This window comes from Myotis davidii, unplaced genomic scaffold, assembly GCF_000327345.1.
Source record: "Myotis davidii unplaced genomic scaffold, ASM32734v1 scaffold30, whole genome shotgun sequence".
NCBI classification, from domain to species: domain Eukaryota; kingdom Metazoa; phylum Chordata; class Mammalia; order Chiroptera; family Vespertilionidae; genus Myotis; species Myotis davidii.
Genome location: NW_006282874.1, coordinates 2,741,527 through 2,763,295, shown reverse-complemented (window position 1 = coordinate 2,763,295; position 21,769 = coordinate 2,741,527). Strand labels below are relative to the sequence as shown.

The 21,769-nt window shown below is 52.7% G+C and overlaps 1 protein-coding gene across 1 annotated transcript in view; it reads right to left on the bottom strand.

Moving 5' to 3' along the window:
- Positions 1-20,240, bottom strand: part of HHLA1 (HERV-H LTR-associating 1) — a 28,770-nt gene extending 8,530 nt beyond the window's left edge. Inside the window, exons 1-15 of the mRNA XM_015561592.1 lie at positions 20,166-20,240; positions 16,554-16,653; positions 15,406-15,465; positions 12,178-12,234; positions 11,158-11,238; positions 10,373-10,456; positions 10,201-10,284; positions 9,697-9,780; positions 7,848-7,904; positions 7,664-7,750; positions 6,883-7,134; positions 5,908-6,147; positions 5,455-5,523; positions 5,057-5,131; positions 2,846-3,002 (exon numbers count right to left, since the gene is read on the bottom strand). Coding sequence (XP_015417078.1) covers positions 2,846-3,002; positions 5,057-5,131; positions 5,455-5,523; positions 5,908-6,147; positions 6,883-7,134; positions 7,664-7,750; positions 7,848-7,904; positions 9,697-9,780; positions 10,201-10,284; positions 10,373-10,456; positions 11,158-11,238; positions 12,178-12,234; positions 15,406-15,465; positions 16,554-16,632 — 1,466 coding nt within the window. The 5' untranslated portion in view covers positions 16,633-16,653; positions 20,166-20,240. The remainder of the gene's footprint in view (positions 1-2,845; positions 3,003-5,056; positions 5,132-5,454; positions 5,524-5,907; positions 6,148-6,882; positions 7,135-7,663; positions 7,751-7,847; positions 7,905-9,696; positions 9,781-10,200; positions 10,285-10,372; positions 10,457-11,157; positions 11,239-12,177; positions 12,235-15,405; positions 15,466-16,553; positions 16,654-20,165) is intronic.
- Between the last annotated feature and the right edge of the window lie 1,529 nt (positions 20,241-21,769).

Genomic DNA, 21,769 nt, shown 5'->3' with positions numbered 1-21,769 from the left:
GCAGAGGATAAACTGCTGTTTTTAAGCCACCTGGTTTGTGGCCTTTTGTTATGGTAGCCCTAGGAAACCAATACAGATCATAAAAGCTATACTACTTACAGGTTACTGCAATAACAAATTAATTTACATTGTAAATATAATTAAATTTAGTAATGGTCAAGTTTTAGTTCAATGTTTAGTAGGATTATTTAGATATTGGGTGAACAGCCTAGCCTGATGATTATGAAGTTAAGATGATGGAGAGTTAGGAAAACAAATACTGTATGATTTTACCTTGCCAGATATCTGGCACACAATTCTGTAATAAGAGCCAAGGCCACTGGCACTTGCAGGGTCTTTCAAGGAAGACCATGTGAGATAAAGAGAAATGACAAGTGTTGAGTATAAAAGGGGGCAAGGAGAGGGGCAATAAGGCAATAAGTCAAAATCAAAGAGCTGCCCTCCATGGGTATCTTCACCCACCAACCAGGGAAAAAGGGCTGACTGCTTTTTGATCTCAGGTGCACAAGCCCAACCCTTTGTAACACACACAGACACATACACAAATAGCTTTGCAGTGGTTCTCAACCTTCTGGCCCTTTAAATACAGTTCCTCATGTTGTGCCCCAACCATGAAATTATTTTTGTTGCTACTTCATAACTATAATGTTGCTACTGTTATGAATCGTAATGTAAACATCTGATATGCAGGATGGTCTTAGACGATCCCTGTGAAAGGGTCGTTCAACTGCCAAAGGGGGCGCGACCCACAGGTTGAGAACCACTGTTGTAGGAAGAAGGGGTTCAGGGCGGCTGTGTGACTCACTCACTGCAGGGCTCTGGGAATCCACTTCCCTTTCAACCCTCACCTGACATATGAGGAGGGTGGGCTCAGCATTCTCCAATTTCTCTTCCATCACCATCATCCTGTGACTCTAGCACACGCTGGGGAGCAACTAACTGCTCAAGAAAGTTAGCCATAAAGACTTCCCAGGTTCTAGCCCTCTCAATTTAAAACCAAGGAAACTGAGGCCCAGAGGTAAATGGATTCGCCAACGGACACACTGCTTTCAAGTGGTGGAGCCGGAACACACTGCCATCTACTGGGCAAGAAGAACGGTAGAGCCGGGCCCCGCGAGGAGAAGACAGAACCCCGCTGGTGCAGAGGGAATCAATGCTGGGAACCATTATGAAGGAGTTAGAAGAACCAACAGGGAAACCTGGTTTAAAGTAGAAATAAAGGGGAGAAAATCCTTGGCTTCTCTGTTCTGTCCCCCAATCTCCTGCCAGTATCTCCCATTGAATGGACTTACAGGAGACGGCTGGAAAGGCATTCTGGGAGATGGGAAATGTACCAGTCGGCCTCCCCCGGCTGTCCCCCAGCCCCCAACACACACACACACACACACACACACACACACACACACACACGGCAGAGAAAGAGCAGCGTGGATCTGAGGGCCGTGTGGAATGATGACCACCATCAGGGGTACTTGGCTGTGAGCGTGTGACCTCATACTCTCACGGTGACATCTCCAAACCTCGGTCAACAACCTTGATGTGTCCAGCTTGTACCACAGCTGACACAGCCCCTGGCCTTGGTGCCCACACACACACACACACACACACACACGGCAGAGAAAGAGCAGCGTGGATCTGAGGGCCGCGTGGAATGATGACCACCATCAGGGGTACTTGGCTGTGAGCGTGTGACCTCATACTCTCACGGTGACATCTCCAAACCTCGGTCAACAACCTTGATGTGTCCAGCTTGTACCACAGCTGACACAGCCACTGGGGACTTGGTGCCACAGCTACAACGTATCAAGGAGGCTAGAGCTGAGGTTCCAATGTGGCATGAGAGTGGAGGAGAGAAGGAGGCACCGCCAACCGCGAGAGTATCTCCAGCAGCCAGCAGCCACCGTGCGGCCGCCTGGGCCCCGTGCGGGACCATTCAGTGTCCTCTTCCACTTCAGCTCCACTCGCTCTCACCACAGCCTGGCAGTGCCGGCAAGAACGCCGCTGCCCTTGCCATGGAGGGAATGCCTCCACCGTGCTGGCTAGCACCTGCGGGCCTGTGCGTCTTGCTCATGGCCCTCTCTGGGGGCAGAAAACAGCCACATGAAGGGTCCAAGACCAGGGCCAGAAAGGGGTGATGGGAAAAGGCTGCAACCCTGACCTTGAGGCTCAGAGCCGGTGGATCATGGAGCCTGGAAGAGCTGAAGGATAGAACGAGTAGACTTTGAAAGTCACATTGAAGGTCTGGGAGACTGACCTCAGACCGGGGAGCAGAGCTAGTTAACTACGTTGTTTGGCTCTGGGTTTCCAGCCAAGAATAAATTCCAGAAGACAGAACAGTGTGTCAGCATCCCCGGGCGGGAAGGTGCCCACGCCTACAACTTCTTAATAGAAAACGGGGTCTGCCTTCTAATTTTCTTGGTTCAACCTTCTCATTTGGCCTGCAAATGACAGTGCGGGGCTTCTGAAGACCTGCAACTTAGATTATTATCAGACCTGTCCTCTGATTATTATCATCTAGCGAATCTCACCAGGCGGAGGCCCTGGGGACCACTCACAGTCCTCAGACTGTTCCACCAGGTAGGACACAGTTAAGTCAACTCCACTCCACTCGATCAGACTCAACTCAACTGTACTTACTATGTCAGGCTCTGCACCTGGCTCTGGGGACCAGAAATGGATAAGGTTCCATCCTGGCTCTTGAGAAGGTGACAATCTAGCACAGAACTCACTGGGGAGTCCATTCCTTGAGGCGCCCCTGTCGCCTGTCGGCAGGCCGTGCCTGCAGAGAAGCCGTGCAGAGTAGGACACGCAGAAATGCTGACCGGCGGCCTCTGGCCCAGATTACCTCATGGCCTCCGTCCTGGGGTCCCTCCTCGGGCTCACGCAGAGGCACTGCTGGAAAAACCGGCACAGCTCCATCAGGCAGGGGGTGAGCTTGTGGGCGGCCCCGGGGAGGGGCCCGGCTGTCAGGGGCCCTTCTCTGAGGAGCTGCTGAGGACACCCTGGAAGACACAATCCCAGACCCGTCGAGTCAACAAAAGTGTGCACAGGGTCTCCCTTTGGTGGATTCTGTGCTCAGGGGCTGTGGTTCTGCCCTGACCTCAGGCGGCTCTGAGACAGACGGGGAAGCCTGGCATCCATCACCGCTGCCCTGTAAACCTCTGCGCCAGGTCAGAGAGGACGGAGGAGGACAAGTGGGATCCAGTTCCTGGAGGGAACCAGACACGGTTCTACTGAGGAGCAAATGTCCCACAAGGATCTGAGACACTGAACGGGCTGGGGAATGAGGTAGACCTGGGCTCAAAGCAGAGTCGCTCTTTACTAGGAAGGACTCACTAAAAGTGGTTGAAGATAACATGACCTGCCCTGCAGAGTCATTGCGGAGAGAGAGTGAGGATAGGCATGACCCGGCGCCTGGCACGCAGGCGGAACTCAATACACACTTAGCCAGTGGAAGAATGAGCGGATGTCAGAAAGTTGGTGGCATACTTTGTGAATGGGCAGAATCACATGCTGGAAGCTGCCAGAACCCTGTTATTTTACACTTAGACTAGAGGCTCGGTGCACGAAATTCATGCACGGGTAGGGTCCCTAGGCCTGGCCGGCGATCAGGGCCGATCAGGTTCCCTGCCAGCTGGCCTTCCTGCCTCCTCCTTCTCTCGCTCCCTCAGCACCCTGCTGCCACTGGTCACCCGCCATGTTCCGTGCTGCCCCCTGGTGATCAGCGCATGTCATAGTGAGTGATTGAATTCCCGGTCTCCTGGTAGAACTCCCAAGGGGACAATTTGCATATTAGCCTTTTATTATATAGGATTTCTCATAGATAGATGATAGAGCTATATACGTAAACATAGGTATGTAGGTATAGATCAAATAAAGCAATAGCTATAGATACAGGTAGACCTAGAAGACGGGGTTATTTGCAAAAGATCATGCTGGGAAAATCGAAGGCAGCAGGAAAAGAGGAAGATGAACTAGGAGCTGGACAGACTCCGTGAGAGAGGCCACGGGCAGGAGTCTGCAGGAGCTGAGCATGCTGGGAGGACGGGACATGCGGCCGTCGCTCATTCACAGGGCCTCCGGGAGTCGGAGCCGACTCCAGGGCTGGCAACAGCGAAGATCCAGACACAGCCAACTTGTTTTCTCGAGGTCCATCTGCCCACTGCCCCGTCTGCACCGCTGGCGAGTTTCTGTGGATCCTGGGAGGGGGGGCTGCCATTCCCTGCGGCAGCACAATCCCGTCTGTGTGTGAGGGGCCCATTCACGGCAGGCTGAGGGCGGGGTTCAGGCCGATCGGGGCGATATGAACAGAGACTGGGCAGGTGCCAGCGGTTAATAAAGCCTCGCTGACACACGCCTGGGACATCAGGAGGCCAGTCTGGAAAGGCCTCCGGGAAGGGAGGGCCCGAGGGTCAGTCAGCTCTGAAGGACTCCCTTCGGATCCATTTCTCTCTCATGGAAACCGGCTCAACGGGAAGGAGGAGGGTCACCCCAAAGCACACAAACCACAGAAACCGGGGCCCGGGCCTCTGACCACCAGCCCCAGCCGGGAGGCTGTCCTCGCGGGAATTTCACAAGAATGAAGGGCGCAGGGCTGGGGAAGGCGGGGCGGCCTTGAAAACAGAAGCAAGGCCAAGTGCACCCAGAACGTGGGGGTTGAATTTCGGAGTCATTCTGTCCTCCTTCCCTTCTAACATCACTCCCGTTAGGACAACGTCCACTTGCCAAGGGCTCCGGCGTTCTCAACGGGCGCTCACTCAACAATCGGCTGAATTAAATCACACGGAGCCCCGGTTCCAAGCCACTTCCACACACATTGTCTCCCTTCAGACAAAGCCCTGGGGGAACAGGACATCTCCAGGGCCCGAGTGATGGTTGTTATCCCCGCTATATGGCCGCAGGCACGGGGTTCTGGGGCCGCCTCACCGGGAAATGGGAGAGCTGGGCTGTGGGTCCCAGAGTCTCACTCTGAATCGCTCACACACCTCTTTTTACGGTGCTGCACAACCTCGCCCCAAACCAACAGAGCGACAGGAGTGACAAGTGCTGGACGTACTTGAGGCATGAACGTGATGGGGTCCCGGGACCAGGGCTGGCTCCTCTGCAGGGGGCAATGGCCGCAGAAGGTCACCTGCAAGGAGCAAGTATGGCCTCAAAATTCCAAACGAAGTGGCCTTGGGTTAACCTCACAAGCAGAGAATTACAACACCCGAAGGATAAAGAGTTCTCGGAATCGATGAGGAAACTGTGACCCCGAAGGCGGAGGCGATCTGCCCAGGCTCCCGGGGCAAGTTAGCAGCACAGCGAGGCGTAGCGCTCCCGCCTGTTCAACTCCCGCCAATGAAGTACGACAGCCGGCTGTCCGCCTCCTGACACCCGGCCCACCGGGCCCGGCCCCGGAGCGGTTTCCCTCCTGTGGTTTGGGGCCCCCTTCCCAGCGCACACACGTCTTACCTGTCTGTGGATACCGGGGGGCCGGGGCCTTGGTGGGACTGGAGGTCTGTGTGCCCGGGGTGAGTGTCCCTGGGTGAGATGGGACACAGGTGAGCCTGCACTTCTCAGGGCCTGGGCCACTAGTCCTGCCCTAGGCAGCCCATGTTGGTTATCTAGCCAGGGACCAGGCAGGGCATTGAGGATGCAGCGATGAGTAAAAAATAGCCCGGCCGGCATGGCTCAGTGGTTGAGCATCGACCTATGAACCAGGAGGTCACGGTTCGATTCCTGGTCAGGGCACATGCCCAGGTTGAGGGCTCCATCCCCAGTGTGGGGGGCGTGCAGGAGGCAGCCGATCCATGAGTCTCTCTCATCATTGATGTTTCTCTCTCTCTTCCTCTCCCTTCCTCTCTGAAATCAATAATACATATATATTTTTAAAGCAGGGAGCTTGGAGGAGAACATCTCTCTTACCCGAGGTTGGGCTGGCCTGCGAAGGGCTGCCGTGTGTCCCGGCAGAAGGCTCTGAAAGGCTCCCCGTGGTCCCCGTGTCCTTGGCCTTTGCGGGCGATGTCGCTGTGGAGGAAAGCGCTTCCCAGGGAGGCCCTCCAGGCGTTTCCTCACTGGAGGTCAGAGCCCGGGACACCAGCAGTGTGGACGCCCAGGCCTGCCTGCTGTCTGTCACCCATGGAGCTCCGGCCGCCCTCCTGGTAGCTGCACAAACGACAGTAACAGGCCATTTATATGCTTGACCACTTCGATTTGGATATAAAATTGTTAAGACATGGAAATGTAATCGCAGGGTAAATGCACGGTGCCTGCATAATCTAGATAATCTAGGGACTCAAACGCAACCAAGAACTGGAATAAATGGACCAAACTAAATGTTCATTTCCTAACTATCAATATAGAAACATCTCTAAGCCCTTCAGAAGCCCCAGCAATCTCGCCATTATTTCCAACCACGTGTCATAGTGGAAAGGTGATGGGGCTGAGGTGAGGGGACCCAGAGGGTCCCCCGTGCTGTAAAATTTGGGGCAAGTTACTGGATGCTATTTAGTTTTGTCATGAAATGGAGATCATAATGACACCCTATAGCATCAGAGGACGGTGACGAAGACAAACCTTCCCTGGCTGGTCTTGTAAGTAAACCGCTACCGATTCGCACTTGTCTATTCCCATGGTAGGGATTAAAATTCATTATTTTCAAGTTTTACAAAACGAATCCCAGGAGGATTTTAAACCTCTAAGTTGAGAACAGTTGCCATCTTCAAAATATTCTCATTCCTTATCCAGGAAATGGTATATTGCTTCATTGACTTAAAGAAGCTTTTAAAAAAGTTCATGAAAGCTCCTTGGGGGATGCTGGGTGAAGGGTCCTAGAAAGCTCTCTGTCTATATTCACTGGAGGGTGGACAGGGCAGGAGAGGAAAGGCTGAGAAATCTTACCCGAGCCTGGGAGGGTGGGAGAGACGCTGCCTGGCGTGGCCGTGGCCGTGACCGCGGCCGTGGCGAGGAGGTCAGGAGGCCTGTCTGTGTTCACCGCCTGCTCTCCCTCCGAAGGATCAGGCACCTCGGTCCAGGGAGAGGCTCTCAGAGCAGACACGCCGGTGCTCCGGGCTGGGCGGGGAGGGCTTGTCCTCGGCGGTGTTTGCTGGCTGGTGGGTGTGAGCTTGGGAGCCACAGCTGTCCCCCTGGTGGCTGTAACATTTTTGTCACTTTGCACATAAAGAACTGTTGCATCACTGGAAGGTCATCATCGTACAGCACATATTTAGGGTGCAGAGACTCAAACCTTACTCAGACCAGCACCACGTGTCACCAAAAAGACGGGTTCTCCTTGAATGACAAACTAATCTAAAACATCAGCCTCTGAAAGAGCCATGCACGGAAGCACAGTGAACAGAAGGCGAAGCTGTCAGAAGCCCAGTGCGAGGCAACAGGGAGCAAAGAGGACTGCGGCAAGCAGGAGGAAGGTGGCCCTCCTACGGGGGCATGGGGAGATGAGGGCGGCAGCTACTCAACATCAGTTGCTTGTCGCACGAGTCAGGGGAGGATCCAGGATTGAGGATCCAGATTTTTTGCAAAAATTAAAATGGCAACATCCTCCTTTTTAACCCAGGATAGCTAAATAAAACCCTGCGGGCAGCGCTCTGTCTTCTGTTTTCCGTTTGCCAGGAGGGAGCCCGGCCTGGAGACTAGAGCTGAGGTCTGGGCGGTTTCCACTCACCCGGAGCCGCGGCCAGGCTGCTGGTGAAGGTGTAATTGATGACCGGAGATTTCTCCGCCAACTCCCAGAAGTCAGAGAGGTTCCGTCCTGCAAAGACCCCACCGACAGGTTCCATCTGGGCGCCTGCTGGCGGCTGCGTCTGTGTCTCAGCTCAGAGAACTTGCCCAGGGCCGGCCGGGCTCACCTGCTTTCCCCGTCATCACGCAGATGAAGATGCAGTCGGAGGCATTCGTCTGACTCACTGCAAGACAACGAGCAGCCCGTGAGACTGAGCGACGGCCCTGGAGCTGCAGCGTCTTCGGTGGAAACGAAATGAAGCCAGAAATGCCCAGCGCAGGTGCTGTGGGAAGCGAGGCCGTGTCTTCACTCTGAAGGCAGCCCTGCTTTTCCGGGGGGCTGTGGGGGTGGGATGCCGGATAATGAAATGGCTAAGGGCACGGCCTCTGGGGTCAGCCTGCCACTTCCTAGCTACCTGAGCAAGGGCGGACTGCTTGACCTCTCCAGGACTCAGTTTACCCACCTTTAAAATGGCGAACATTCTCATCCCACAGTCCCTTATTTGCAATTTGCAAATCCCCAGATCTCTGTACGATGGGAGGTTTCGTGTCATTTTGGAACCAAACTCATTTGGTGGCCAAACCTGACTTGACAGGTGTGAGGTTCTTTGTCGTCTTTCTCTCTCGCATGTGGGCAGGGTCACCCTCTGCTAATGGAATAGGGCGTCTTTGATGACAGGAGGCCGCCCTCATGCTGCTGGAGGTTGGGTCATGGACGATGCAGACACCGTATTAGACCCTCGAACATCCGAAAGCTTCTGAGTCCCTAAACATCCTGGTCCCTGCAGTGGTTCTCAACCTTCTGGCCCTTTAAATACAGTTCCTCATGTTGTGACCCAACCATAAAATTATTTTCGTTGCTACTTCATCACTGTAATGTTGCTACTGTTATGAATCATAATGTAAATATCTGATATGCAGGATGGTGTTAGGCGACCCCTGTGAACGGGTCGTTCGACCGCCAAAGGGGTCGCGACCCACAGGTTGAGAACCGCTGCTTTAGGGACTATGGGCGGGTGGTCGCATGGCCCTAGTGAGGTGGTGTTGATAACACCATGAGATGTGCATAAAGCTCTAAGTATGATGCCTGACAGAAAAGCTCCATAAAGAGTTATAATACTTATTATTGTTGCTGCTAATGTGATGTTATCATCATATTAATTAGCATAGTGACCAAGGGCATGAACTTCAGACCTAGATCACCTGGGTCTAGAATTCTATCTCTGCAGAATGGTCCTGGGCAGGTCACTTAGCCTCTCTGTGCCACAGTTTCACGTGTAAAGAGGTGATAAATGTCCTAGCTGTATAGGGTGCCGTCCTCGTTACAATGAGGGAATACATGTGAGCCTTTAGAAGATGCCCTGGTACATGTACCTAATGACATCTATCATTATCTCTCTCTCCTGGTCTCCCTTCTTCTAAAACAGCAGTTTCTCCAGAGTGTAGCAAGCCATCCTCCTAATCAGCCTAAGTGTTGGGCTGCTAACTAACTCTGTGCTTTGCAAAGTGGGTCCCCAGGGGAACCGCCTGGAGGTTATGTGATGCCCCCTTATAAATGAGGCATGTCTTTCTCAGCTGTACGGTAGCCATGGGCTTTGGCATCACATAGATCTCAATCTGAATTCTGAATAACCTTGAGCAAAATATTCAACCTCTCTGAACCTCAGTTTTCTCATCTTTAAAATGGAGCATAGCTGTCCAACAGAAGCTGTTTCCTTGAATCTGCCTAGATTTCCCCCAACTTTGAGCCTTGGATTCGTCCTCCAATGTTCTGAACCAGGAATAGCTCTGACGGGAAGATGGAACCTGTTGGTGCTGGTGGTTGAAACGGGACACACCGATTGTCTGAATTAAACTTACGCTAACGTTCCTGGAGCCTGGCCTATGGCAGGGGCTGGGGCAGGGATTGGGGTGGTCCGCTGGGTTTGATTATACTCTAAATCTCAAATTTGCCAAGCGTTTTCAAGATAAACACACCTGAGAGGATAGAGGTCGACTTAAAAATCTCGGTGAGGTAGCTGGTGGAATTCCCAATGATGTCCACCAGCAGGGCTGTGAAATCTGCAAGACAGATTGAGGAGCTTACAGTTTCTGAGACTTGAAGGGGAAAGTACATTATATTTGGATATTTCAGAGTCAATTTTACAAGTTTGATTCAGTTCAGAGATTTGAGGAATATTAACCATCATCTAAATGCCACTCGTTATTTTAAAAAGTCTTAATTTCCGGCAGGCAGAACACTTTTTGGACCCACGTTATAAACCCTCTTTCTCCTCCATTGCCCTCTTCCCCAAACCCTTGTCTGCCAACCCCAAGAGCTGTGCAAGGCCACATTGCTGAGTAATGGTTTTGCTGACTTGTTTTCCCCCGTTATCCTACAAACTTCTACATGATCTGCAACACCCTTCCTGTCTCACCCCACAATTTCCCACCTGACAGGTCATTGGTCTGATTATTTAAGCAGTAGGTAGTCCCACCCACCTGACAGGTCATTGGTCCGATTGCTTAAGCAGTAGCAGTACCGCGTGGGGAACATGGCCTGGTCCACCGACTTCAGGTGAGAAACTGTGAAGAGAAACCGCCACTCAGGGTCCTGACGCCGCCTGTCCCCGCGGTGCACCGCCCACTGTGATGGCCGCCACGAGGCACTCACTGTTGTAAACGGCCACGGAGAGCTTGTGGAAGGCGAAGGAGCTGTAGGACGTGATGCTGAGCAAGGAGAAGAACTTCTTGCGATCTGCCAACGACACCGAGATAAAGAGACAGACATGCCGACTGACAAAAGTAAATAGCAACATACATTCGCAAACCGATCACAGAAATTAACAACACAGCGGACACCCAGTAAAGTGACTTAAAAAATAAAAAGAAGCAAATTAAAAAATGCAAAAATACACGTCACTTGGCTGCATTTTCTGTGCTCCGTAAAGAGCTGTTGCATGAATGGCCCTGGATCGAGGACAGTTCTCTCTGAAGGCAGTCATGACCGGGAACTGGGCGCCTGGCGTGTGGGACAGGCCAGCTCTCACAGTGCTGGCAGCCCTCCTGCCCCGGTGTCTCCCTCCCGGCCGAGTTAGCGAGGACCACACACCCTCACTCTGAGCAAGGGGAGCTGGCTCACGCGTGGGCCCCAGGTCACAGAGTCCAGGGGAGAAACTGGCCCAAGGCCGAGGTGGGCCTGGATGGTGCTGTTAAGCACAGCTTACCTTTGTTGTTGTTAAATATCTTTTTATTGATTTCAGAGAGGAAGGGAGAAGGAGAGAAATGGAAATATCAATGATGAGAGGGAATCATTATCAGCTGCCTCCTGCGCACCCCCCGCTGGGGATCAAGCCCGCAACCCGGGCATGTGCCCCGACCAGGAATCAAACCGTGACCTCCTGGTTCACAGGTCGAAGCTCAACCACCGAGCCATGCGGTTGGGCAAGAAGAGCTGACCTTTTAGCGCTCTGCTCAGCATGCCGTTCACCACCTCCGTCAGGTTCAGGGCGGACAGGTCCACTGCCCTCGCAGGCAGCTCTGGAAGAGAATGGGTCCCCGTGGCTCACCCTCAGGAGCCTCCTCTCCGGGGAAATGGAGCCTCCCACCCCAGCCCCGCTGCTGGAGGAGCCTGCGAGGCCTGCACTGCGCGGTCCGCAGGCCGGTGGCCCTGACAGTCACTGGGGACCATGCGAAAAGGCCGATTCCAAGTCGCCGCTGGAGATTCTGGTCTCCTGGGCCCACACGCGGCCTTGACGTGCACCTTCTAAAGAACAGGCCGGCGATTCCGGTGCGGGGGACTCATCTGCCTCACCCTTTACTCAGGTAGGAGCCCGAGGCTCAGAGAGGGAGAGAAACTTGCCTAAACTTGCACATCTGAGCCCCTGGGGAAGGGGTCAGGACCTACTTCCTAGAGCTGAGAGCCCGGGGCCTTCAAAATATTAGGCCACTTGCCCGCACGGCAGTTTGTGGCCTCCAAGAAGGACATGTCAAAGGGATTCTGAAAAGCCGAGGCATTCAGCCATTCTTCGTTCATTCAACAAACACGCCCTGAGGGCTGAGCAGTGTGCGAGGTGTGGGGTTAATGGGTCAAGGAAAAGGACCAGGTCTCCAGCTCCCCGTCTGTGGCTTTTACTGTCTGTGGCTCCGGGGGGAGGAGGGAGAGTCACGCATATAGCACGTGAGGAGCACCAAACAGGGAACGATGCGGTGCCGTGAGCACCCAACCTGGTCTAGGGGATGGAGAAGGCCCCCGACCGTGGAAGTGACGGAAAGCCGAGATCTGGAAGATCAGTTGCTGTGGATGAGATGCCATTTAATCATACAGCACTTGTTACTATTCTAGTTGCAATGACCACTTTCCACGTGGCCTTCCGGTGGAGAAGGTGCCTTATGCCCATTCCACAGATGGAAAGACTGAGGCCCGGAGAAGCCGAGACGGTGTTCCCGGGTCACAGCTGGGACTAAAGGCCTTCTTACCTGTTGCACCAAGGAAAGCCCCGGCTTTTTCCTTCCCGGCTTCCTCATTGCCAGACCCTGCAATGCAAGTTTTCAGGACTCAGATGGCATCACGGGAGCACGGCCTCACAGAATTGATGACAGCCTTACGAGCATCTTGCCCAACGCTCCCTGGAAGGGTGAGGACTCCGAGGCCCATGAAAAAGGGGAGCGATGTTCCTAGCGCCCACGCCTGGCTGGTGGCCTGCTCTCCGCCCCCCCCAGCCCCAGCCCCTGGCAATCACCTTTCTCCCTCCTGCTTCTGTGCGTTTGACTATTTTATTTTTAAATATTTTTATTGATTTTAGAGAGGGAGAGAGAGATAGAAACGTCAATGATGAGAGGGAATCACTGATCGGCTGCCTCCTGCACGCCCCACACTGGGGATGGAGCCCACAACCTGGGCGTGTGCCCTGACCTCCTCGTTCATAGGTCAGCGCTCAGTCACTGAGCCCCGCCGGCCGGGCTGAGTTTGACTATTTTAGATTCCGATGGACGCGACAGCATGCGGTGTTTGTCCGTCGGACGCTGACTTGTTTCCCTCAGCACCGAGTCCTCCAGGCCCACCCCCGTCGCTGCCTCTGCAGGATTGCCTTCCTCTTGGGGCTGGACAATGTTCCATGGTGTGCAACCCCACACTTGCTTTGTCCACTCGCCTGTGGAGACCCTTGGGTTGCCCCCTGCTTTCCACGTACCCTGTGGAAAGCTGGTCTGGCCGATTATCAGGCTTTTTGGTTAAATATCAGAGCTTTGGGGTGAGAGGTAGGGGGACTATGGTTCCCCTTTTTTATAATATGGCTGTGCGGGGGGCACAAAAGGAAGCCTGAGACACACATCTACCATCCAGCAGGCCCAGAGCCTTCCAATGGGCCGTGCTCCGGGGTGGAGGGCTCAGCTCTCCCTCTGAGCAGCAGGCCACCTGAGAGCCCACCTAAAGCAGCCGCTCTGAGGCCTTCGGGCGGCACTGACCACTGTGCCTGTCACCGGGCCGGGAAGCAGAGGCCTCCACAAGCCGAGGGACTAGGGCCTGAGAAGGGATCTGGGTTTGATCTCCAGGCTGTAGGGATGCTACAGGCTGCCGGGCTCGCGGGATCCCTACACCTGAATCATGGGCCCTGAGCCATCTTCCCAAACAAGCACTTTTCTTCCTTTCTTCCTTCCTTCCTTCCTTCCTTCCTTCCTTCCTTTCTTTCTCTCTCTCTCTCTCTCTCTCTCTCTCTCTCCCTTCCTTCCTTCCTTCCTTCCCTCCTTCCTTCCTTCCTTCCTTCCTTCCTTCCTTTCTTTCTCTCTCTCTCTCTCTCTCTCTCTCTCTCTCCCTTCCTTCCTTCCTTCCTTTCCTTCTTCCTCTTTCTTCCTTTCATTCTTTTCATTTATTTATAATATTTTTATTGATTTCAGAGAGGAAGAGGGAGGGAGGGAGAGAGAGAAGCATTAACGATGAGAGAGAATCACTGATCGGCTGCCTCCTGCACGCCCCACACTGGGAATTGAGCCCACAACCTGGGCCTGTGCCCTGACGGGGAATTGAACCGGGACCTCTGGCTCATAGGTTGATGCTCAACCACTGAGCCACGCTGGCTGGGACCAAGAACTTTACTCAAACACCACTGCTTTCCCAGAAAGAAATTATTTCCACCACCCCCTTTTCACAATGACAAACCCGTGGGTGGGTTTTGATAACAATATTTGCAGTGTGCCTTGAACTGCCTAAAGCAGGGGTTTCTGAATAGGATGCTACACCACAGCCTTTTTCAAATTCATTTTTTTTAGACAGACCATCGACAACCGGTGCTCTCTCTTTACACCAAAAGGCCACCATTCTAGTAACTTTAAAATAGAAGGCATTGGCACTTTTCATACTCATTCACCCTTAGTATTTTCATCGCCTTTTATGCTTTTATTAATTGGACAGCAGAACTGTGGTTACCATTTAAAGAGGAGGAAACTGGAGGCTCAAACAGGGGACATGTTTATTGGAAATTATCTGCTTTAAGCCTTAGCTGTAGAAAAGAAGGCTCTCTTACCCTCTGGGGCATCATGGAGGGACCTGGAGGCTATCATGCTAAGCGAAATAAGCCAGTCAGAGAAAGACCAGTGTCACATGATCTCACTTATACGTGGCATCTAAAGAACAAACTAAACCGACGGACAGAATCGATCCAGAGGGATGGATGCACGGAACAGTAACAAGTCTCAGTGGCAGGAGGTCGGGAGAGGGGACAGGAGGAGATTAACCAAAGAACATCGATAATAATAAAAGGGTAATATGCTAATTGGACCAGATGTCCTTCCCGATGAAGCCAGGGCTGGAGCATAGCCCCTGGGTCCCGGGTGCTGGTCAGTGGCCGGAGCGAAGCAGCCTCGGTCACCAGGGCTGGAGGGAAGCCGGTGCCCGTAGCCGGGGGAAGGAAGGCCTACTCTTGCATGAATTTTCATGCATCAGGCCTCTAGTTTATACTATATGCATAACCCCTGGACACAGACAATAGCATGGGGAAGGCCTGGGGTGGGGCTGGGCTGGGTGGAGGGGGGCAAAAAGGGAGAACATGGGAGACAGCTGTAATACTGTCAACAATAAACATTTTTTTAGAAAAAGAAAAGAAAAGAAAATTAACACAAGAAATCAGTATAAACGGTGTCCTCTGGTGGGCTAGGAGAGCGTTTCAACTTTACACACTTTGTACCATTTGCATTTTGACTCATATGAATGTGCTAATTAAAAGTAAGTGAAATTTTAAAAAGAAAGAGTAATGCCCATCTCACTCCCCCAAAAGCAAAAGCAAACAAAACATTTACCCCGTGCATTTAGCAAAAGGCGAGAAACAGAAACCCAGCCCCTGACCTGGAAGTGTGCTTGATGTTGGAATGCATTCACCCTCTTGCCCAGACGCCAAAAAAGAAAAAAAAAACTGCAAAGAAAGATGGACTTATTTCAAAGGCAATGATGGCGGCATATTACAATACCTCCCGTTGTGAAATCTTTCATCGCTCATAGAATGTCAGGGTCTTTGTGGGTTTAATAAGATCAGGAGAATCCAGGAGTTCCCTGAACCATAAAGCAATGAGCAACTCATAGAAACTGTACCTATGACTGTGAGAGCTTGAGCTAGAGACACAATACCCATTTTACAGATGGAGAAACTGAGGCTCCAAGAAGCCAAGCAGTTTGCCCAAGACAGAGTGAGCGGGGAGAAGCGCCTGCCCGTTTACCTGTTGTCGGTAGGAAGGTTGTGAGCTTCTCCTTCTTGGCTTCTCCTTTAACAGCAGCCACTAAAATAAACAGAGTTTTCATCAGGAAAATTATAACCCAGACATGACCTCAGAATGAACCCAAAATACTCAGGTGAAAGACGAGGACGTGATGCTCTGGGACGGCGACGCAGCTGACCATCCCACACATAGCTTGTCGTTCAGTCACTTAGTCATCAGATATGTACCGACCGGCGGGATGGGCCTAAGGATGGATGACGCTACTCAGCACCTGGACTTGCACAGGCCTGGTGTGTGTTCGCTGCCAAGGCGGTATGATAAACGGATACAGACTCCGTCCCATGGATCTCATTCTAGCCGGGAAGGCCGACATCCAGAAAATGCAGGTTCAGGATATTATTATGAACAATGTTAGGTACTTCGAAGGGCACCCGGGGGCTTATGTTGGAGCCTGACGCAATCTCGGTGATCTGAACGCTTTCCCTGGGAGGTGACACCCAGCCGAGACCTGAGGCAGGAGAGGGTGTCAGTGGGTTAATGGCGGAGGGGCCGTCCGGCGTACAGCTAGCAGTGCCCGGGGTCCAAGATGGACGTGAGCGTGACTTTAAAGAAGCGAAAGAAGCCAGCAGTGACGGGACTCAGGGATGAGGAAGGAGGCGGGGGGTTGCAGGAAGTGGCCCGGGCGTGGGGGGCAGGGGCAGGTCCCATCAGGTAAAGACGTGAGGTCCCCTCCGAAAAGAAGTGGGCAGCTGCTGGATAGCTACTTGGAGGGGATAGAAACGAGGGAGGAACTCGGAAGGTGACATCATGAGCTTTCTGAGGGGATCAGTCAGGCAGGTGAGGGCAGAACAGACCCTGGAGAGACGCGAGGAGAAGCCGGGAGCTGACTTCGAGGCCTGGGAAAGAGAAGACGATGTTTGGGCAAGAGCGGTAACGGTGGCGGTGAAGATAATTCTGTTGCATAAACGGCCCCCAATTGCAAAACGTCAGAAACCAAAACCAGAATTGGGGACGTTATTATTGCCACTTCGGGCAAACGCATCGAGGGGTCTGGCCTGAAATGCTGACGGCTGCCCGTCTCTACGGCACAATGAATCCGCATGCTCAGCACCCAGACCAGACACTTCCCGAACTCCCACCGGACCCACCTGCGTTCCAAAGGCCCAGGGCGCAGGCAAGGCCCACGCACAGCCTCCCCGGGGCTCCGCGCACCAGGAAGCCTGGCATGCTGGCAGCGTCCGGGACCACCTGGGGATGAGCAAGCATTGGTCACCAGGGGTCCTCAAACTTTTTAAACAGGGGGCCAGTTCACTGTCCCTCAGACCGTTGGAGGGCCGGACTATAGTTTCAAAAAAAAAACTATGAACAAATTCCTATGCACACTGCACATATCTTATTTTGAAGTAAAAAAACAAAACGGGAACAAATGCAATATTTGTATTTGCATGTGGCCCACGGGCCGTAGTTTGAGGACCCCTGGGTCAGACCATCCTTGCGAACACCGCCTGGGCGTCATGAGAAACATGCTGAGAAGGCTCAGAATAGTTAGGAGAGGGGAGGTTATGTGAGGGAACAAGTTAAGCCCACACTCTCCCTGGCTGGATTCAACAGCCAAAGTCGATTTCCTGTTTGTAACCCATATCGCTGCACGTGGGCAGAACCTCCGCTCCACACGGTCTCTCAGGGACCCTGGCTGGCGGAGGCTCCGTGGTCTCGTCATTCTCCATCTGGGCCTTGTGGCCGCCTAGCCATTGATTTATTGCGCAGTGGAGGGGAGGGAGCCGGAAGACTGTGTACCACAGTGACGGCGAACCTTTTGAGCTCGGCGTGTCAGCATTTTGAAAAACCCTAACTTAACTCTGGTGCCGTGTCACATATAGAAATTTTTTGATCTTTGCAACCATAATAAAACAAAGACATATTTTTGATATTTATTTTATATATTTAAATGCCATTTAACAAAGAAAAGTCAACCAAAAAAGTGAGTTCGTGTGTCACCTCTGACATGCGTGTCATAGGTTCGCCATCACTGGTGTACCATCTCTCTCTCTTTTTAAAAAAAATACATTTTTATTGATTTCAGAGAGGAAGGGAGAGGGAGAGAGAGATAGAAACATCAATGATGAGAGAGAATCATTGCTTGGCTGCCTACTGACTGCATGACCCCAACTGGGGATCGAACCTACAACCCAAGCATGTGCCCTTGACCGGAATCAAACCTGGGACCCTTCAGTCCGCAGGCCGATGCTCTATCCACTGAGCCACGCTGACCGGGCCTGTGTACGAACTCTTAAATGCTCTGGTGGGCAGGCACACACTCACTTTTACTTACAGCCCACGCCAGAATCACTCACGGGCCCTGCCTACCCGAGGCAGATCTGGGAACAGGAGCGGGGCGTGCACACCTATTCAGGGAGAATCAGCGTCTAGTCCATGGCTTTTCTGGCTGTTTAGATGGGAACGACCCTCCACATGCAGCATCCTAGCTGCTCAGGAAACATTTAACATATGAGTGTGTGTGAGTGCTCAGACTTGCTTGCCTTTGTGTCCCAGCGGTCCCCCTGGGACTTGCTGTGCAGAATCAGTGTGACAGTGGAGGCTGCAGAGCTGAGACTAATGAGAATAATGGTGACAATTTACTGAGTGCTGTCTGGGTGCCAGACACCACACGAAATACTGTCTGACGCATATCATCACTTAACAACCACAGAACCTGTGTGTGTCAGTATTCACGCAATTCCCATTTAGCACCCAGCCTGCGCAGGCGTGATGTGAAAAGAGCAGGCATTTGCCGTTGGTGGAGAATGCAATAGATCTGGAAGGCGAATCGGGGAGGGGCCGAAAGTCAAGAGGAAGTGGGGTTGAGGAAAGCGACCTAGGAGTTGAGCATCTTCATGGCAAAGTAAGAACATCTTTTAAGAAGTTCTGTGGTCCATCTGACTGGACTCACCTTTGGAATTTTATTGAAAGATCCTCATAAACATTTAAACAGCTTTTTAATTATTGGTAGGTAGGGACTGGTGTCTTGTCTGGATGACACGCTGGACACGAGCTTTAAATGTTTTTGTGCTGTAACCCTGTCTTTTGCCAGTTGAATTTGCAGGACCCGTCCCCGAACCTAAGAGTGTGGAAGAAACTCCAGCAGTATAATTGACAGCCTTCACTTTTAGGCATCATCTATTATTTTCTTCTCCCCTCCCCGCCCCCCACTTGTCTCTGTTATTTTACCTTTTCAATCATCCCCTGAGAGAGACCTGACATTCCAATGACATCAGAGAAGAAGCCACAGACAAGAGACGGAGCCCTGTGGTTCCAGGGCTGATAAGTGGGACAACTGGGATTTGAACTGAGGTCCCTCAGATGCTAAAGTCTGTGTCCTTTCCCACCACCTTTTACTCTATTCCCCCGCCCATCGAAACGCCATCTTGGATGGCCAGGAATGGGCCTTGGGACAACTGGGATTTGAACTGAGGTCCCTCAGGTGCTAAAGTCTGTGTCCTTTTCCACCACTTTTACTCTATTCCCCCGCCCATCGAAACGCCCTCTTGGATGGCCAGGAATGGGCCTGACGTTGAGGAAAAACAGGGTTTTAAAAAGATTCCCAGGTGATTCTAATGGGCAGCCCAGGTTGAGAACCACTGATCTAGGCCTCAGCTGTATTTCAGCCCCAGGCCCAGAAAAGTAGCAAAACCAGGAGGGGAGGCCAGGACCAGCTGCCATGACTAATGACCGCCCTGGCGCTGACCAATCCGTGGAGGACATGACCCTGACAGGGCACACCTGGAATATTCTGCTGAAAGCCTGCGGAGGCCGAACCTGAAATCCACCTTTAAAAGCCCTAGGACAGAAGACCCAGCACCCTCTCCCTCCCCCTCCCCTTCCCCTACAGGCTGCATCTCCTAAACTCTAAGGGACCCAGGAGACTTGCAACCAGGAGAGCAATGGGCAGCGGCCGCTCGCCCCGGCTCACCCCCTGAACCTGTCTCCAAGGCCCCCTTTTCTCTGACACCCAGGGACCAGGGCAGCCCAGCCTGGGTGCTTCTGTGGCTTCTTCCATCCTGGCCCTCCCTTGCTTCACCGTCCCCAGCTTTAATAGACAGACTTTCAAAGCCACCTGGATTCATGTTGTGGGACCTCTTTCCTGCCCCGGGCAGACCTGGCAGGACCAGGCCCCCTTCCCAGCAATAGTTCTGCCTTTTCAAAGATAGTCGATGCAGAAAATGAGGTGCAGAATCTAGTACTTGTTGACCATCTGCTGTGCCAGGAACTTTCCATGTGGCCTCCCACTGGTCCTCGAAGTAACCCTACTTGGTTGTCATTATCCTTATTTTGTTTTTAAAAAATATCTTTATTGACTTCAGAGAGAAAAGGAGAGGGAGAGAGAGAGATAGAAACATCAATGATGAGAGAATCATTGCACGCCCCTTACTGGGGATCAAGGCTGCAACCCGGGCAGGTGCCCTGACTGGGAATCGAACTATGACCTCCTGGGTCATTGGTCGACCCTCAACCACTGAGCCACACAGGCCGGGCTGATGACCCTTATTTTACAGTTTGAGGAAACTAAGGCTCTGACAGGTGCCACGTGGGTATTGGGTGACGGAATGCCCAGCTTCCTCCTGCTCATCTCTCAGCACCCAGGAGCCCAGGGTTTGGGGTCCATGGCAGATGCATTCTTCGCTGGCTCCACGCTTTGCGGGGGGTGGCGGGGGGGGGGAGGAAGCCGGAGGGCTTTGGAGTATCGACGGTGTATGACTTACCTGTCTCCTGAGCAGGGCCAGCGGCTTCAAAGGGTTTCAGCAGCCAGAGAGATTAGCAGCTCAGGTAGGGCTGTGGGTTTATATGAGTTCTTAGTGAAAGATACAGGAGGAGGCGGGGTGGGGAAGCCTTGATAATTTTGCTTTAAGTCCTGGGGGGGTGTACTGGCCATCGGAGGCTGCCCCTAGGGGACTCAGACATCCCTGCCGAGCCCCCCTGCACCGAGGGAGAGGACGGGGGAGGGGAAGGCACTGCAGGAAGAGAAGGGGAGAATGGAATAATAATCCTACCAAGAACTCAGGGAGGTGAAACTGGATCAACTTCACTGGAGAAAAGTGCGGTGCTCGGGCTGAATAGAATCGTGAGCGGAATGACAAAGCAGCGATTCAGCGTGGGCTGGAAGGCGCTCCCGACGGCAATTATGTGAATTGGAGGAGCAGGCAGGACCCTGAGCGATGATTTCCCCTTCCTGTCGGCAGGTCTGGGAGCCAAGCGGCCCCTGGCGTGCGGGCGGAGGCAGCGCTCACCCCTTTCGGCAGGTGCCTGGAGCCGGGGGTGCCCGGAGCCGGGGCGGCCAGCCTGGGCCCCTCTGCCTATGTTCCTGGCTCAAATGGGTTTAGGGCGAAAAAATAAAAAGAACAGTATTTTGTGACACGTAAAATGATATGAAATTCAAATTCCAACGTTTACAAATAAAGTGTTACTGGCACGTTGCTGCGCTCACTCTTCCTCTCCGAGGCTGTGTGTGCTACCACGGCCCCGTTGAGAAGCTGGGACAGAGACCCCCTGGCCTGCAAAGCCCGAGATACTGACCCTCTGGCCCTTTACAGGAGAAGTTTGCCAACCCCGGGCCTGGAAGAACCTGCACAGTCATATTCCTTCTGCTTGTACCACCCAAGTTCAAGGTTGGTCTTCCTTGTCTGGGCTTCTGAAATCCTTGCTAGCGTGTCACCTGCTACCACTCTTGGTTCCCTGCATGACTGTCCCTTATATCAGCCATAGAAATCTTTTTTTTAATATAGTTTTATTGATTTCAGAGAGAAGTAAGAGGGAGAGAAAGATTGAAACATCAATGATGAGACAGAATCACTGATCAGCTGCCTCCTACACGCCCCCTACTGGGGATCGAGCCCTCCATCTGGGCCTGTGCCCTGACCGGGAATCGAACCGTGACCTCCGGGTTCGTTCATAGCTCCACACTCAACTGAGCCATGCTGGCCAGGTGAGATCTTCTCTTACACAGCTGTGTTGAGGTGTAATTTATATCCGGTTAACTTCACTCATTGTAATTTTTAAATTTGACAAGTTGGATGACCATCACACAGTCTAGTTTGGGAATATTTTTGCCAGCCAGTGAGACCTTTGTGCCCATTTACAGTCAATCCTTCCACTCACCCGCGGCCCCAGGCAACCATCTGCTTTTCACCTGCATGGATTTTTCAGCGACAATACCACTCCCGACTGATCTCCCTGCTGCTGTCCTCGCCTCCTTCAGGTTCTCAACACAAAAGCCAGAGAACCCCGTTAGCAAAGATCAGATCTTGTCACCCCTCTACTCAGTGACTTCCTGTCTGACTCAGAGTCAAAGCAAATGTCCTTGTAATGG